The sequence below is a fragment of the Papio anubis genome, chromosome 5 (assembly GCF_008728515.1).
Source record: "Papio anubis isolate 15944 chromosome 5, Panubis1.0, whole genome shotgun sequence".
Classification (NCBI taxonomy): Eukaryota; Metazoa; Chordata; class Mammalia; order Primates; family Cercopithecidae; genus Papio; species Papio anubis.
In genome coordinates, this window is record NC_044980.1 from 5,440,395 (window position 1) to 5,457,648 (window position 17,254).

General features: G+C 45.2%; 1 protein-coding gene across 1 annotated transcript; it reads right to left on the reverse strand.

The window, feature by feature from the left end:
- Positions 1–6,551: 6,551 nt before the first annotated feature.
- Positions 6,552–13,185, reverse strand: MED10 (mediator complex subunit 10). Its single transcript, XM_003899481.3, has 4 exons — positions 12,959–13,185; positions 11,752–11,835; positions 8,937–9,039; positions 6,552–7,227 (listed from the first exon to the last, which is right to left on the reverse strand). Exons 1-4 carry the CDS (start codon positions 13,078–13,080, stop codon positions 7,129–7,131), a joined length of 408 nt encoding a protein of 135 aa, XP_003899530.1. The 5' UTR covers positions 13,081–13,185; the 3' UTR covers positions 6,552–7,128.
- Positions 13,186–17,254: the final 4,069 nt, after the last annotated feature.

A 17,254-nucleotide genomic window follows, 5' to 3' on the forward strand; every position in this document is an offset into this window, starting at 1 on the left:
GGCTCCCGAGGACAATGGCAGCTGGCACTGCCTCTGCAGTGGCACCATCGAAGCTGCTCCATCTGCCTCCAGAGCCAAGCCCTGTGATGAGGCCAAGCCTCAGACGGCAGGATCATCAGGGCAACCACAAGGACACTGCCTAGCAGACCTGGGCTTTGACAGGGCTCCAGAGAGTGCTGGAGGAGCTGGGTCCCCAGCTGTGTCCACCCAGGTAAGAGAACAGCCCCAGACGGGTCAGCTCGGGGACCGCAACCCACATAGACTTCATGACTATTTTGGAGGAATCTTTTTTTAAGTCTCAGCTTCAGCATTTGAGTATACATGGTGTGTGCAAGCCTTCCGGTATCAAAGTGGATGGAGCACAGGGCTGTAAGTCACAGGATCCTGCTGGACACCCGGACCCCCTGACCAGCCACATGCCTGTGGCCAGTCAGCCAGCCCTGAAAGGCTGGGTTTATGTTGATACTAAAAAGTTGCTATCGAGTTTATTCAAAATTATCGTGTTCTGCCTGCAAAACACCTGGATTAGTGTTTCCGGCTTGGTGACGAACCGCTGTGCCATTCGGTCTGCTTGTAAGCAGGCTATTCATACTTGAGAGGGCTCTAGTCTCCAAAAAACCCGCGAGAATGATGCCACCTGCATCTGTGCCAACACGGCAGTGTGGTGACGCTTCAGGTCTGTGTACAATAAATCACTGCAGCCAGACAGTCCTCAAATCAGAACTGGCCTCCTCTATATTTCCAATGCATTTAAAATTACATGGGCACGTGCACCCCATCTCTGTGTTTGCCATGCACTTACCAAAAACAAACAGCCCAGTATGTGTGTGGTTTTGAAACTATGTGTATCAATGACAAGCTGGAGCTTGTGTCTGTGTCTTCCACAGAGAACCTGTACTGACCAGCTCAGGAACGGGGCACTGACCTCCACCTGGGAAATGAGGAAATTCAAGTCTTCCTCTGGGAGAGCGTCCTCAGGGGCTTCCTATGACACTGCTGGGGACACAGAAATCCCCCCATGCCTCCTGCCGGCGGCCACCTATGCACACACCACTCCTGCCCCATGGTCTGGCGGTCCTGCACACTGCAGCTCGTCCTACCCTCGGAGGATCTGCACTCCCGGAGTTCTGCTGAAGCATGTGCATGCCAGGGCCATCTGTAAAAATTCCGGCTTTCTCAGCTGGGTGACTCCCACTGCCACCCACAGTATTTCTTCCTTATCACCAAGTCATGTCATTTGTTTCCTTTTTGTGTCATTTAGTTATTTTTCTTCCAAGAAACAGAAGAGAACCTTTTGGTACAATGAAGAAGACACACACTGCTTCTGGTTCTTGAAACACCCAGACTTACTTGTGTTATAGAATTTGAGGAATTTGAGGCCAAATGCATCCATCAGTTTGCTCATTCATTTGTTTAATAATTGATATGTACCCATGACGTCTCAGTCACTGTGAGAAGTCCAGGGTACAGTAGTGGACAAGGCTGGTGTTGTCCAGGCTCTTAAGGAGATTACAGTCTTGAAGGTCAGATACTTCCTCCGTAACTCTGAGAGTTACCTTTGATACTTACTGGATGTCAAAGGAGACTTTGACAAACCCACCAGTCCTGGTCTGAGGTGTCAGAGAAGGTGAGATAACACAAATGACTTTTACACTGCAACCTGAAAGGTGGGCACAGGTGAGCCAGGTAAAGAGATGAGCTATGTGGAGGTGTGGTGGACCGGGAGGATGAAATACGAGTATGACTGGAGTGAAAATAAATACATACATACATACATACGTACATACATACATATATACATAAAAACAAGGAAATAGGATACTTAGGAGACTTAGCGATGGCAATGATACCAGGGCAGAGGAAGAGGGAGGGACAGAAAGGAGGCAAAGATGATATGACCAGATAAAAGTTCATGCCACTTTCTAAGGCAGACACAGAGAGAGACTTGGGTGGGAAAGGTATCTGTGTAATTTTAGAGACACTGAGTTTGAGGTTCCTGGGGAATAACAGAGAGGAAAAAAAAAAAAATGGAAGCTGGGTTACAGAAGTGTAGGACTCATGTAGGCTGGGCTATAAACCTGGAATCTCAGCACAGGATGGTAACTGGTGCCAGGGGATGAGCTTGCCCAGGGAGAGAGTGGGTAAGGAAAGATGCCTCGAGGAACCCAACCCTGTACCTCTGCTGGAACATGCTGTTTAGTAGTCAAGGAAAGAGAGGGCTCTCTGGAAGCTGTGCTGGTTGGAATGGGGCCTAGATTTAGCATTTTAATAAGCTCCATGCTGGTTCCACCATGAGTAGGCAGAAGTCTGCCATGGAGAAACCCATTCAGAGAGAGTTTGGACAAGGTCGACCCTCAGCTAATGTTGATTGAACAAACGTGTTTTGTAATTACATATTTGTCCGTCTTTCTGTATCAAAGGATATAGATCTTCATTCATTCATTCATTCATTCATGTTAGTCACAGAGTAGTTATCCAGCAAATGGATAAAGCATGATTTATCTAAGCCATTGTTAATGGACATTCAAGGTATTGCCTTTTTTCCTTTATAAACGATGCAAAAATTAACACCTGCCTATTATTCTGCTGGGTTATTTTTCTTATTTGGGAAAGAGCTCTGCAGAGCAGTTATTAAGTTCCTTGTGATGTGTAATAATAAGTATTACAACTGGGCTCAGTGGCTCACACTTATAATCTCAGCACTTTGGGAGGCCAAGGAGGGAGGATCACTTGAGGCCAGGAGATTGAGAATAGCCTGGGCAATACAGTGAGACCTCATCTTTACAAATGAAAATAAAAAACATTAGCTGGGCATGGTAGTGCACACCTATAGTCCTAGCTATTCAGGAGGCTGAGGTGGGAGGATCCCTTGAGCCCAGAAATTCAAGATTACAGTGAGCTATGATTGTACCACTGCACTCCAACCTGGGCCAGAGTGAGACCCTGTCTCTATTAAAAAAAATGTTTCAAAAAAGGATCTTTCTTAGCGTTTTTGCCTTTTGAGTTTATGGTGTTTTTAGCCTTATGTTATTTATTTTTTTCTAACAGCTATATAGCCAAATGTATCGATCTTTTCCTTTGTAAGTTCTTAGGTTTGTGGTACATTTTAAAAGTTTAATAAGTGGTACATCTGCCACCTAACGTCACCTGAGTCTTAACAGGACCAAGGACTGTATATTCTGTCAAACCCCCCTAGGGCAATGGCACTTCTGTTGCTTGTACAGATGGGTTACTTCTGTGCAGGTGAGGGCAGGAAACAGCGCAGGCTCGCCTGGCTACACAGGGTAAGCATGTGATCTCGTTTGTAGCCAGCGCCTGTATTGTCACTGACTGTAGAAATATTTTAACGAGGCATTCATACATATTTGATAGGATTCAAAAAATGGAAATAAAAAAAGAACACAGAAAATTGACAACCTATTCAGTGACATTACTGATATTCCCCAAAGATGAGCACTTCCCCTTGTAACTAACTAACACCTGGTTATCTCAGGACTTGCGCGCAATAGAGACAGGAGGTATCACAGTCCTAATCAAGTGTAACTCCAATAGCTCAACTTCCAGGAATTTACCGTAAATAATAATTGACCAAGTGGAAGATGTATGGTCAACTATACTAACTTCCTATTAGTGAAGAACTGTGACGCACACAGGTACCCAACTGGAGCTGATGAACGAAGCCCAGGAGAGTCACAGGGTCTTGTGATGTGAAGGCACAGGCCCAGCTCTCCCACTCGTTAACTGGGTGACCTGAGCAGGCGCCGCAGCTCCCTCATCTGCAAACCTCACTGGTTTACTGTGGGAATTGAGGCAATGCATAGAAAGTGCTTAAGCTGTGTCCAGCATGTAAATAACCACATGTCTGCTGTTAACTATTAATGGAACGCTAAATATGAAAATTATGTGGGAGGAAGTTTATTGAGTTGCCCAGATTTCATGGCATCCTGTTAAAAGAATAAAGATTACCAACTCATGTGCACAGTAATAATTCCGCATCTAGCTGTTCAGTGTGTGCGCATCTGTGCAAGAGAAGGATATCTAGATGGGTGAAAATCACAATAACAACAATTGGGGCAGAAATATGGAGATTTTCGTAGCTATATTTTTCAGTTTTCTGCAATGAACACTTCTGACTGTACACCCAAAAAGGTAAAGAATGTTCTAGTTCTATGTAAAGGTGGGGCTTAATTTTTGCTTTTTCATTCTGACCCACAGAGGCAGCACAGATTATCTAAACGGTGATACAGGTTCAGGCCCTGTTTGAATCCGTACTTGCCGCGTGATGGTCAGTGGTGTCCTTAGGCGTAACAAAAATTAGTGCGCCCCGGGGCTGTTCGCCTGATCTGTGTCTGGAGGAAGAAAGGGGTGGGGAAGAGATCAGAAGCAAAGCAGGGGTTGGAACAAACTGGGGGACAGGGGTGATGTGAAGAAGCTGATTCAAATTGTTGATACCGCCCTAGGATGGCTCTCACAATCATTCTTTTAACCAAAACGAGGTCTCTGAGAGGAAGGGATGAAGGGCCAGCCAGGTGTGTGCACCTGAACCCAAACTCCTCCAGGTGGACAGCCCTGTAAGGCAGTGCCAGACAGTCACAGCATGCCTCGCCGAGTATCAGATGCGGCCGGAAACCCTCCAGCGCTCTCGCACTGACATGAATTGCGAGTTAAGCAGATTCCTCAGCAATTCAGAGGATTTGAAAGTGATGGGCACTTGTGACTAACAGTAATGGTAGGTGGGGTGGAAAAAGGAGACCTTCCCGTGAACTTAGGGGGCATGTGGCCTGTCACAGCATCGAAAGGCTTCAGCACCTATTAATTCCCTGGCGACCCACTGCGGTGGTGTCATGAGACACACTGATGAGAGTTAGGAGTTCCAAGGCAGTGCATCCATATACCCCAACTTTTACTCAAAAAGACTGGTGAATATTCCAGAATAATATGTGATAGTTACACCTGCCCCCGCTGGGCCCAGGTCAGCAGACTCATCATGCTGTGGGGCTATCACTCGCTGTATCTCTAGCTGAGTCACCCCCTCTTCCCGAGGCTCAGACGTCAGGATTAAAACAGCCTGATGCCACCCGAATAACTCAGTCCCAGGATATGTAGAACAGCCCCCACTACCGGCTCATCCTCCACGTTTCAGAGCCCAGGAAGAGGGAACTGCGGACACGCCGGACCCACCAGGACCCAGCACAGAGGGAGATGAAGCTGCAGGGCTTTGGACACATTATGTAAGCCCTGATGCCCAGCGTCGACATCGGTAATGTAAAGAAAGCCAGATCTCACAGGGCTGGCGAGGGCCAGGTGACTTGATGCAGATGACGTGTGTGGGAAGAGCCCAGTGAGCTGCGTGCCCACACGGCCCTCGTGCAGCAGCCAGCAGTCAGCATCCTGATGCCGGAAAAACAAGGCGGAACAGGGACTGCAGGGACCCGAACCTGCCAGACAGGGGACTCCCCTACTCTAGCAGAAATTCTTCCCCTTGGTAGGGGTAGGAGTCCTTTTCTGGCGCTGTTTCGGAGAGAACAGAACTGCTAACAAGGGACCAACTTTCTAAGGGGCCTGGCCCTGACTCTTGGTAAATACAACCCTCCTGGGCAGTATTCTGGACTGAGGTGCATCCCCCCGAAACTCCAGTGTCAAAGCCCTAACCTCAGGATCTGAGAATGCAACTGTATTCGGAGACAGGGTCTTGAAAGAAGTTAAGTTAAAAATGGGTCCTTCGGGCGGGTCCAAATACCATCTAACTGGTGTTCTTAGATTCTAAAGAGGTTAGGACACACAGAAGAGACACCAGGGTGGTGACGCACACAGAGGAACGACCATGTGAGGACAAAGCGAGCAGGTCTGCAAGCCAGGGAGGCCTCGGGGAAACTCACTCTGCAGGCACCGTGAGCTTGCACTTCCAGCCTCCAGAACTGTGGGAAAATACATGTTTGTTGTTAAAACCACCCAGAATGTGGTATTTTATTCTGGCAGCCCTGGCTAGGATCAAAGCTGGTTCAGGATCATTCGTAGGAGGCAAATTAATGCAGATTCCTAGGGCCCATCCTAAAGCCTGCGGCTAAATAGGTCTGAACTGGGGCCCTACCTTACAAACAAGCCTGCCCAGACCATTCGGACACAGGCATCTACAGGTCAACCTCGGCACAGGCCTCACCAGGGCCTCAACTCCAAGGGTGGCCCACAGATCACAGAAACAGCGCCACCTGCAGTTCATGAGAAATGCAGTTTGCAAGGCCCACTGGACCTGTGAATCCCCACCTGCAGGTTCACAGAATCCCCTCGGGATCTGTAAGCACACTTTGAAGCTGAAACACAGCCCTGCAGGGCGCCTTTTGAGAGTGTCAATAAATTGGTGTTCTACGGCCCCTAGGAAACGGGTTGTAGAAAAAACGAATTCAGCGTTTTGCTTTAGCTTTTCCTTCCTAAATGCCCGGAGAACAAATTTTCTTATGAATATTACCAACCCTCTGGGAAAGTAATAATTAACTGTTTACAAGACACATTGTACTATATTATAAAAATATTACAAAAATAATTACATGAAATAAGCCACATACTTAGTTTATTATATGCATGTCTAATTGAAATCCACGAAAACAGTTACATTCAAAATATTATTTATGCACTATACTTGAAAATGTAAAATATAATACCAATTTAAGTACTTTCCCACATTAAACCAATTTTTCTTTTTCTAAAAAAATTTTTGCTAGTCGTTTTGGCTTTCTGACACCATAATAAAATAGAACAGAAAGAGCACATTAAAAGAAAAATATTAGGTAGAATGTTGTAAAACTTTTAATTTACCCATCATATTTAACATTCCCAAGCCTATTTTCCTGCACCTCATCTGCCCGCAGAGAGAATGATCCCCACAGTGACGAGGGGTCAGCACTCTGAGAGCCAGCTGACACCGGACAAGCTGCTGGAACAGCTGGGGCACAGCTCCGCCTCTCCTCCAGCCCCTCCGTCCCATGAGGCCAAACAAGGAGGACAGAGGGGCTGAGGGGTGTGTCCAGGGCCCAGTCCCACATCAGCAGGAAGGTGGCGTCAGTGCTCGCAGTCCCAGCCTCACGCCGCATTGCAGTCATGGGGGATCTTCACACAGGGAGGGTGAGCTGGTTAAGAAGGCAGGTGATCCTCCCCCCGGATGCTTCGATACTTAGCCATGTCTTCCGGAAATACTTTAGAAAGTTCTTGAATCAACAGGCTTTTAAATTTCTACAAAGAAAACACATTATCAAAGGAGCTCTTCACATCAACACTCCAATAACTATTTAAAATATGCCTTTTGGAAGTTTAAACACATGGCCCACTAAGCAATACGGGGCCACGGGACTGACCTGAGACTTCCACTGATCTCAAAGAGGAAATGACACCAATGGCAACATACGCAAAAGGAAGCGACACTGCACAGCCCCAGACATCACCACCAGCAGCATGATTCTGTACTGCCCAAAGGCACCGGTGTGACAGAGCCTGCTGGAACTGTAAGCCACGTCCCTTGTGGCCCAGTGGCTGTGTTCACATGGAGAGAGACGCTTCTGCTGGCAAATATAATTCTCACTCAGCTTTGCCAAGCGAAAACAGAACAATCAAAACCACTGGCCCTTGCTACTGATAAGGAGTGCACTAGGCTCTGAAGGTGACACTGGACTCAACAACTCCTCAATCCCAAATGGACAAAACAGAGATGAGGCTGTGGGCACCGTAAGAACAACTATGACAAAACACCACTTCTGATGTGTGCTGTTTGCCACCAGGAGGGGATCACCTGGACGGGATTCTGGAAGGCCTGTGACCTGCCTGTGACTAGGCAGGTCTCCTTCTGACAGCTCCTCCCCTTGCTCCTCCACTCGGCCAGAGCGCCAAAAGGCCACTGTGTGACCATCCCTGCCTGCGCACATTAGCCATGGCTGAGCACATGTGGCCTAGTCTGGCATCAGTGGGAACAGAACACTCATGTCCTCTGTGATCCTGGAGCTCAAGCAGTTGACAGAGGAGACAGAACAAACAGAAAAAGCAAAATTAAAAGGTAAATCTTGACCAGCATTCTCAAGGAAAGAAGCTTTAGAAAAGGCTGGTCCCAAAGGCCTCTTTGAGGAGTTGAAATCATCTGAGACTGGAAGGATAGAGTCGCCTGTGCAAAGAGAACGTGGAAGAGCTCCAGGCGGAGAAAATGGCAGGAAAAAAGAACACAAATGAAAGGGTTGGATGTATTCCAGAACCAAAAACTAGGCCGGTGTGGATGGCCGGGAGGAGGAAGGGGCACGTGGTGTGAGCCGGGAGGAGGCAGGCAGGGGTCCCTGCCACACATGGCAACAGTCGCATGGCGCCAACAGAAATGAGTGGCCGCTAAGTCCAAATAAACAAAACACCAATTTGAACTACATTCGAGTCAATTTAAGAAAAAATTATATATTAATGTTCAAGTACAGAGAGTTCTCTACATCTCATCAAGGCAAAGAAAAACTAAGTGATCTGGAGAATTTCATGACAGTGGATATGGTAAAAAGAAGTCTGGAGGTCAGAAGCTGGACAAAGAGAAAAATCAATATTCAAGAATCCTCTAAACCAAAGAACCACAACTACAGAGAAAGCCTTCAACAGCAGGAATTACTACAGAAATAGAAAGTGTCAATGCAATAAAAGTGCGTCTTAAAAAATGAGAATGATCACAGCCAGTGAGGACTACCAATCACAAAAATTACCCTGGGTTTTCTTAAGAGTAAGATGAGCGTATGCTTTTTATGCTATTACAGAGCTGATATCTAATTTACTTACTGCCCATTACACAATTCAGAAATCTCAATGTATAAAGTTATGAAAGTCAATATTCTAGCAAGTATGGAAAAAATGAGTCTCTTAGCCACATTTCACTGAGAAGGCATCTCTTCCCAGTGTATTTCTGACACTCCTTAGAGTCTTACCTTCATGGTGTCGATCTTGCCTTTAACTTGCTCATTTTTAGCTAGAGCCCTCTCCAGGCACTCTTTGGTGTAGAGCTGGGGGTTTCGACCTTGATCTATATATCTGGAAACATGATACATTTCAATTAGCATTCCCATGACTGACACCTATTCTCACAGCTTTCTGAAAGATATGGGGAAGAAAGGCCAGGTATATATAAGTGCACATGGCCTTGTTTAGTCAAAACTGAGTGTAGGAACCAGGGGAATTAAGATTTCCTCATTTACACAAGTACAGATAATCTGATTTCATTACTTCTGATAATATGAACAGCTCATAAAATCAAGTAATGATCACTTATAAACCCAAGCACGCTTCACAAGCCATACCACTTTACATTTGTTTAGCATTTGCACTTTTCAAAATCCGTTCATGTTATTTATTACCTTTTTGATCCTTAGAGCAGCTTGTATGGTAAGGCAACTCTTGACAAAATAAAAAACTAAATGAGATCCAGGGGTTTGGGCCGGGGTGACACAGGAGGACCCTGCTACGATGCAGCCTCCACTCTAGGTCAGCCCCGCTGCTTGGCAAAGCCCCTCCTCCTCTGTGGACAAACTTCAGGGGAAAGGAAAGGAGAACTACAAGCACGAGAGCCCCAGCCCTGACGGCCCCAAGATCGTTTTACAAACCATTCCACTGTTTTCAAAAGAAGAGGAGGCTTGATATACCACTTTACTAAATACACCTAAGTAACTTGAATGTAACAGAGACATTCTGGCCAATTATTTCTAAACAGTATAAAACTGTTACTCAGAATTTTTGACACTTCCCCCAGATATTATCTTCAGTATCCTGAAGATTTAATTAAACATACTGCCTAGATCAATATCTGTATTTTACCAAGAGCAGGCCACCTGCCTACTTCTGTACCCTAAAGAAATCCTTATCATTCAACTAAATTGAATCATTCATTATTTAAAAAACAAAAAACAAAAACTGAAAACTAACCCTACTTTCATTTTTTATAATTGAGGCCAAAAATACATAACCACTTCAGAACAAAGATATCATTAAGTTATTACTAATGGTATAAAAAGTAGCCTTGATAGATAGCAAAAGATAAAAACATCACAAGTTCTAGAAATTCTATTTCATTTCAGGGTTTTTGAAATAATGTAATGTGGCAAAATTACGGTTAATTCTAAACAAAACCTATCCATTTCTCAAGAAAAACCTGACAGGCTCACAGAATAAGGTTAACCATGTCAGCTGACGATCGTTTCTTCAACAGCATGGACATCCGGTTCAGACTTGGTTCTTTGGAGACCCAAGGGTGAACCCACTCCTGCCCATACACACAGTCCTGGAGATAAGGGCCAAGCTCCTTTCATCTTAGCTAAAGACACAGTTGGTGTATATGAAAACGTACATGCTGCAAAGGCCACCGGGACCTGGAAATTCCTTCCACATTGGGTAGACATCGACCATCGATTTGCAGATAAACTCCCAGCATCTACTCTGTATTAGGGCTCACTGGCATACTCTTCCTGATAGCCCAGGTCAATCTCATCCATACCCGTGCCTAGCACTTCCCTCTGCCCTTAAGCAATCTGTTCACATCAGTCTCCATTTGCTCTGCTTCAGAAGACACAGTAGTTACTTGCCACTTGTCACTATATGCATCCCCATGCAGAAGAGCACAAAAGAGGACGCTCTGTATTCCTGGACTCAGAAAGCCAAAGCCAAGAGTCCGGAGCTGTCTCAGGTGCAAGACCTTCAACCCACCCGAAGTCAGAGACCTCAGTGGTGCCCACTGAGCACAGGTAAGGAACATGTGGCAAAGTCATCAGCAGGTGAACAGAAGATCAGAGACCAAGAAAACTACCTCTGTGTCCTGTCTTTGTAGGCACTATAGCTAGAACTTGTATCTGACCTTTTGGGATGGAAAATAACCATAACTCTTTCCCTTTACGGCTCAAGGAAATCTAGTGATTTACATTTGCAGTTTTGCTGCAAGAAATACTAGAATGTTCTTGCTGTTCCAAGCCAGCACCATCAAGGAGAGGCTGCTCTGCACTGGTCAAGAAAGTATGAGTCCGGGGGTTTTGTCTTAACTCTTGACACTTACTAGGTAAACAACCTATTGCAGTTACTTATCAGCTCCTTCACGTGTAAAATCAGAGACGTGACCAAATCAATGTGATAAAACCTGGATTTCAAAAACCTAAAAGCTTATTCCTGTATGTGTTTTCAGTACTATTACTAAGATAAGATAGATGCACACAACTCTCCCACAGAAAACAGTGAGCAGCCTCCCCAAACAGGCTTAGAATAAAAAACCTTTCTTTCCTTCTTCAACAGAACAGATATTTTCATTTCTCAGAACTAGCACTCCACGGGCAGTTTGGGAACATCAGACCAGACTGCTTTTCAGGTTGCTTTTGGCTGACGTTTTTAAAAAACGTACAATATAGCCCTCATAAGAATTTTCACCTCTTAAGGAAAAAAGGAAGTTTTGTGGCTGTTCTTCAGCCTAAGCAAGACTTTGAGAACCTATGATGTTTTTCACATATTTAATAAGCTTTTTTTACATGTGACTTTTTTTCAACAATACAATATTAAGGAGATACTTTTTTTAGTTTTGAAATCCCATTAGAACGCTTCCATGAGGGCAGTTATTTTTGTCGATTTTTTTCCACTGGCACATCCCCAGTACCCAGGCTGTGCCTACCACACAGCAGGCACTCAAATGTCAGTGATGAAGAAGTCACGATACCACACCACAAATGAACAAGATTTATACCCAAGACTAATACCAAGAATGTTACTTACTCAAAAACTTCTAATGGTACAGTAATATCATGAAGCTGCTGTCTGCACTTATCAATATCCTGTAAGCCAGTAACGATAAAATTCCTGGGGGAAAGGCAAAAACACAGGCGTCTGGTTAATTTCACTTGGCAGCATAAGCACCACCCACAGAGCTACCCGGCCAACTGCGGCTCCACACAAGTTCTAGTCACACCTGTGCTGGTTACACACAGCTCTCACCTCTGGTTAGCTACAGGATTCCTAGGACACGATTACAGTTACAAAATACCCTTACATATTTGTGACTTTCCTTCTCAACAAGAAATTTCCAGTAAGGGGGATGGAGAGGGAACCTGGTGAAAAATATGAACCTTCTCTCCAAAACAACTACCTGCATATGACTGTGTGTGCGGTTTCAGCGAACACATGGGGCAGCGGACTATACTCAAAAGTCTGAGGGAAACAAAGCCATCCTGTCTAGTTTAGCTTCCTCTCCTCTCTGGAGACTTCCTACACAGGCAGAATGGCCTGGCTATTCCCACAGCACTGGGTATGGAACCTCGGCTGCAACATTTTCTGTGTCCGCGCCCCACAGAAAGCCCTTCTCGAAAGTGCTGTACTTGTATTTGCATGTTCTCCATCCCAGGGCCTAGCACCATGAGCAGCACAAGGCTGGTGCCAAGAAATAATAATAATAAACGTCTGCAGCTTTTCTCAGCACCACTTCCCCCCCAGTTCCTCCACTGTCAGGCCTATGCAGCAGGTGGCTTCCGAGCCTCACCTTCTGAGGCCTAGTTTAGGGCGCACACTCACTGCGGAGCCTGCCTCCCTTCTGGGGACAGGGACTGAATTCCCAGAAGAGCTCCGGGAGGAAAAGGCTGGGAGGGGGTTACACATGAGAGGGGAGACGCTAAAAAAGAAAGCATGATTCACTTGATAGGGAAACGGAAAACATATCATCTGGCCATGATTAAGTCTCCAAAGGGTCCTCAAAGAGGTTCCTCTAACGCAAACTGGGAAGGGGGCGGTTGGCAACAGGCGGCAGCGCGGGCCCCGCCCTCTGATCACAGCCAGGAAAGGTGCCCCGGGCTCCGAGACCAGACCAGAGGGCTGGCGGGGCAGGAGCAGCGGTCAGGCTCGGCTCTGGCTCCCTAGATCCCCGCTCCCCGAGCACACGCTGCCGGGCCAGGCCCTGGGGAGACGCCGGCAATCTCGGGCCGCCACTCACAGCTTCTGGTTGAGCCCGGCCTGGCTGCTAGGCTGGAAGTCACTGACGATGATGCCGAGCTGCCGAATGTTCTCCACGAACTTCTCCAGGTGCTCCTCTAGGTGGTCAAACTTCTCCGCCATCGCCGCGGCGCGACCCCCGCCCACAGACCCTCAGCCAGCTGCGCCGCAGGCGGGCCCTACGCTCCCACTTCCTGCTTCCGTCCGGACAGATACGACTTCCGTTTCCTCTGGGGGGCGCGCGGGTGAGCTCTTGGGGGCGGAGCCTGGTTAGCGGGACGGCCGTGTTGGGGGCGGGGCCTAAGTGCGGGGCGGGGCAGGCTTTAGGGGATGCCGTATGGATTCCGGAGGAGGTTTCGGCGCGCAGCGGGGCGAGTACTAACTGCTTGCACTCACATCAGACCTGTCTCGGTCATGGGAGAAGTTGAAGACTTCGTGCAATGCAGCATCTTCAAGCAACACACACACGGATGAAAATCCTAAAGTTTGCATGAAGGACCAATAACGGTAGTCTCCCTGCCCCTCTACCAGAACCCTTGGGATCAGCGCCGGCCTGCCTCCTTTCCTCTATGTAATCGGCGGCCACTTCCCCTAGCTCTTGCTGCTAACCATGCTTCCCGGACACCTGCTGCCTTCCTAGGTCAGGGTCTCACCTCCTCGGACCAATTCTGACCAAACAGCACCCTATGGGGTGAAAATAACCTCCCCTGCTTCACAAAGCTTTTAGTAAACTGCTGTTCATCTCATTGAAATTCAATTTAGATCATTTCACCCTGGTGTTTAAGAAACGAAACTTTCCTGCCCGATCTCCTGTGATAGCTGATATCTCCTCCAGCCTGTTTGAGTTCCTCAAGTGATTTCTTTTACTGAATGTATTTGTGGCCTGTACTTTTCAGTGCCTAGAAACAGGCAAAGTGAGGGAGCTCCTTTTCTAGATGAATCTCCAGAGCCTCTGTCAGCTGTGACCAGAAATGGAAACCCAGAGAAGGTAAGTGACTTGCCAAACTTATGGAATCAGGGCACTCCAGTTGGTATGACAGGCTGGGCTGATACACAGAAATGTTACATAAAATACTTCTCTCCTGATTTAACAACAATTAACTTTAGGGAATTATAAAACGAGGTGGAGGCTGGGCACAGTGGCTCATGCCTGTAATCCCGGAACTTTGGAAGGCCAAGGCAGACGGATCACCTGAGGTGAGAAGTTCGAGACCAGCCTGACCAATATGGAGAAACCCTGTCTCTACTAAAAATACAAAAATTAGTCGGACGTGATGGCGTGCACCTGTAGTCCCAGCTACTCGGGAGGCTGAGACAGGAGAATTGCTTGAACTCAGGAGGCAGAGGTTGCAGTAAGCCAAGATCATACCACTGCACTCCAGCCTGGGCAACAGAGCAAGACTCAAAAAAAAAAAAAAGAAAAGGTGGAAATAAAATACTGGACAAAAAAAAAATTTTGAAGTTATTAGGGAGAGGTAACGACATGGAGTGAATAGCCTTTCTCAATTTCATAAGTAAGAAAGAGATAGATAATTGATGGAACTTAGACTTTGGTAAGTATTTATTTTAAAAACTTAAGGGTATCTCTTTGCTAGTATATATAATTCTCTAACTAGTAGAGAGGGGGAAGGGAATAAAGAAAACACAGTCAACTCAATAGAAGGCAAGAAAAGGAGGAAATAAAGAAACAAAGAACAAGCATGGAAAATAAAATGCACAAAATAAAGTGCAAAAATTAAAGGCATACAACTCAATAGCAAAAAAAAAAAAAACAAAAGAAGCAAAATATCAAAAAACAAAAAATTTAAAAATGGGCAAAGGACCTGAACAGATACTTCTCAAAAGAAGACATAAAAATGACCAGCGAAAATGCTCAGCATCACATATCATCAGGGAAGTACAAATTAAAAGCATACTGAGATGTCACCTTACACTGTTAGAAGGGCTATAATCAAAAAGGCCAAAGATAATGGGTGTTGGTGAAAATGTGGAGGAAAGGGAACCCTTGTACACTGTTGATGGGAATGTAAATTAGTGCAGCCCTTATGGAAAATAGTATGGAAGTTTCCCAAAACTCTAAAAACAGAATTACCATATGATCCAGCGGTCCTACTTCTGAGTATATACTGTGAACCCCAAATATCTCAGTTAATTTAGAAAGTTTACTTTGCCAAAGTTGAGGACGCATACTCGTGACACAGCCTCAGGAGGTCTGGATGACATGGGCCCAAGGTGGTCAGGGCACAGCTTGGTTTTATACATTTTAGGGAAACATGAGACATAAATCAATATATGTAAGGTATACATTGGTTCTGTCCAGAAAGGTGGGAAAAGTCAAAGCAGGGAGGGGGCTTCCAGGTCACTGATAGGTGAAAGACAAATAGTTATATTATTTTTTGAGTTTCTGATTTGCCTTTCCAAAGGAGGCAATCAAATATGCACCTATCTCAGTGAGCAAAGGGATCACTTTGAATAGAATGGGAGGCAGGTTGTCCCTGAGCATTTTCCAGCATGACTTTTCCCTTTAGCTTAGTGATTTGGGAGCCCCAAAATTTATTTTCCTTTCACAATATGCAAAGGAATTGAAATCACTGTGTCAAAGAGATATCTCTGTTTCCGGAAAAAGGCCCCAATCCAGACCCGAAGGGAGAGTTCTTGGATCTTGTGCAAGAAGGAATTCAGGGCGAGTCCATATAGTAAAGTAAAAGCAAGTGCATTAGTACAATAAAGGAATAAAGAATGGCTGCTCCATAGGCAGAGCAGCCCCGAGGGCTACTGGTTGCACACTGTTTTATGGTTATTTCTTGATTGTATGCCAAACAAGTGGTGGCTTATTTATGCCTCCCCTCTTTAGACCATATAGGGTAACTTCCTGACAGGCCATGGCATTTGTAAACTGTCACAGCGCTGGTGGGAGTATAGCAGTGAGAACTTGTTGCCATGTTGGTTTTGGTGGGGTTTAACTGGCTTCTTTGTGGCAGACTGTTTTATCAGCAAGGTCTTTAGGGCCTGTATTTGATGCTGACCTCCTATCTCATCTTGTGACTTAGAATGCCTAACCATCTGGGAGTGCAGCCCAGTAGTTTTCAGCCTTATTTTACCCAGCTCCTGTTCAAGATAGAGTTGCTCTAGCAGTTGTCAAAGGCTACTGACATCTGTACCATGTAAAAATAGACAATTATTATTTGTTAATTAAAAATAAAATGAAATAAAAGTGTATCATGAACTGCGTTCCCTGCCATTACATATGTGTCTTCCCCACTAAAAATATACGTTAGTGAACATAGTAAATGTTAACAGATTTAACTGTTTGTTCAAAGGATCCACACTCAGATTAGAATCAAATTGGAAACGTTTTGTTGTTGTTTTAATCTAGCTATGTTGCTTTTCAAAGGCACACTGAAAACAAACTTATAGACAGGTTGAAAATAAAGAGGTAGGATAGAATAATATATGGCAGGCCACCAAAAGAAAGTTGTTAATGCATATAAAAATTAATAAAGAAACACTAAAATGATGCTTTTATTTATTTATTTATTTATTTATTTATTTATTTATTTGAGATGGAGTCTCGCTCTGTCGCCCAGGCTGGAGTGCAGTGGTGCGATCTCGGCTCACTGCAAGCTCCGCCTCCCGGGTTCAGGCCATTCTCCTGCCTCAGCCTCCTGAGTAGCTGCGACTACAGGCTCCCACCACCATGCCTGGCGAATTTTTTGTATTTTTAGTAGAGATGGGGTTTCACCGTGTTAGTCAGGATGGTCTCAATCTCCTGACCTCGTGATCCGCCCGCCTTGGCCTCCCAAAGTGCTGGGATTACAGGCATGAGCCACCGCGCCCGGCCAAAAAAGATGCTTTTAATGGTAAAGAGAAGACTCATTAAAGATGGAATACTATTAACCTACAAGAAACTGACAATATAGCCCCATAATGTCTAGCACAAAAATTGACAAAATATGAGGAAATACTCAAAATCCATAATGATTACAGGGGATTTAGACTACCTCTATCAGGAAACAATAAATCAAGCAGGCCAAAAAGCATAGAAGAATATGGAAGATTTAAATAATGTATTAAGAATTGTGATCTGTGAAAAACAGTGACCCTTGTAGAACAGATTGTTTCCAAGCACATTTGAAATATTTATAAAAACTTGACCATTCACTAAACCACAAAGAAAGTTTCAGCAAACTCAAATTCTATCACATAGACCAGATTTTCTGACCTCAATCTAATTACAGTAGAAATTTATGAATTTATTCATTTTCTACACATATATACACATTTGAAAATCAAAACA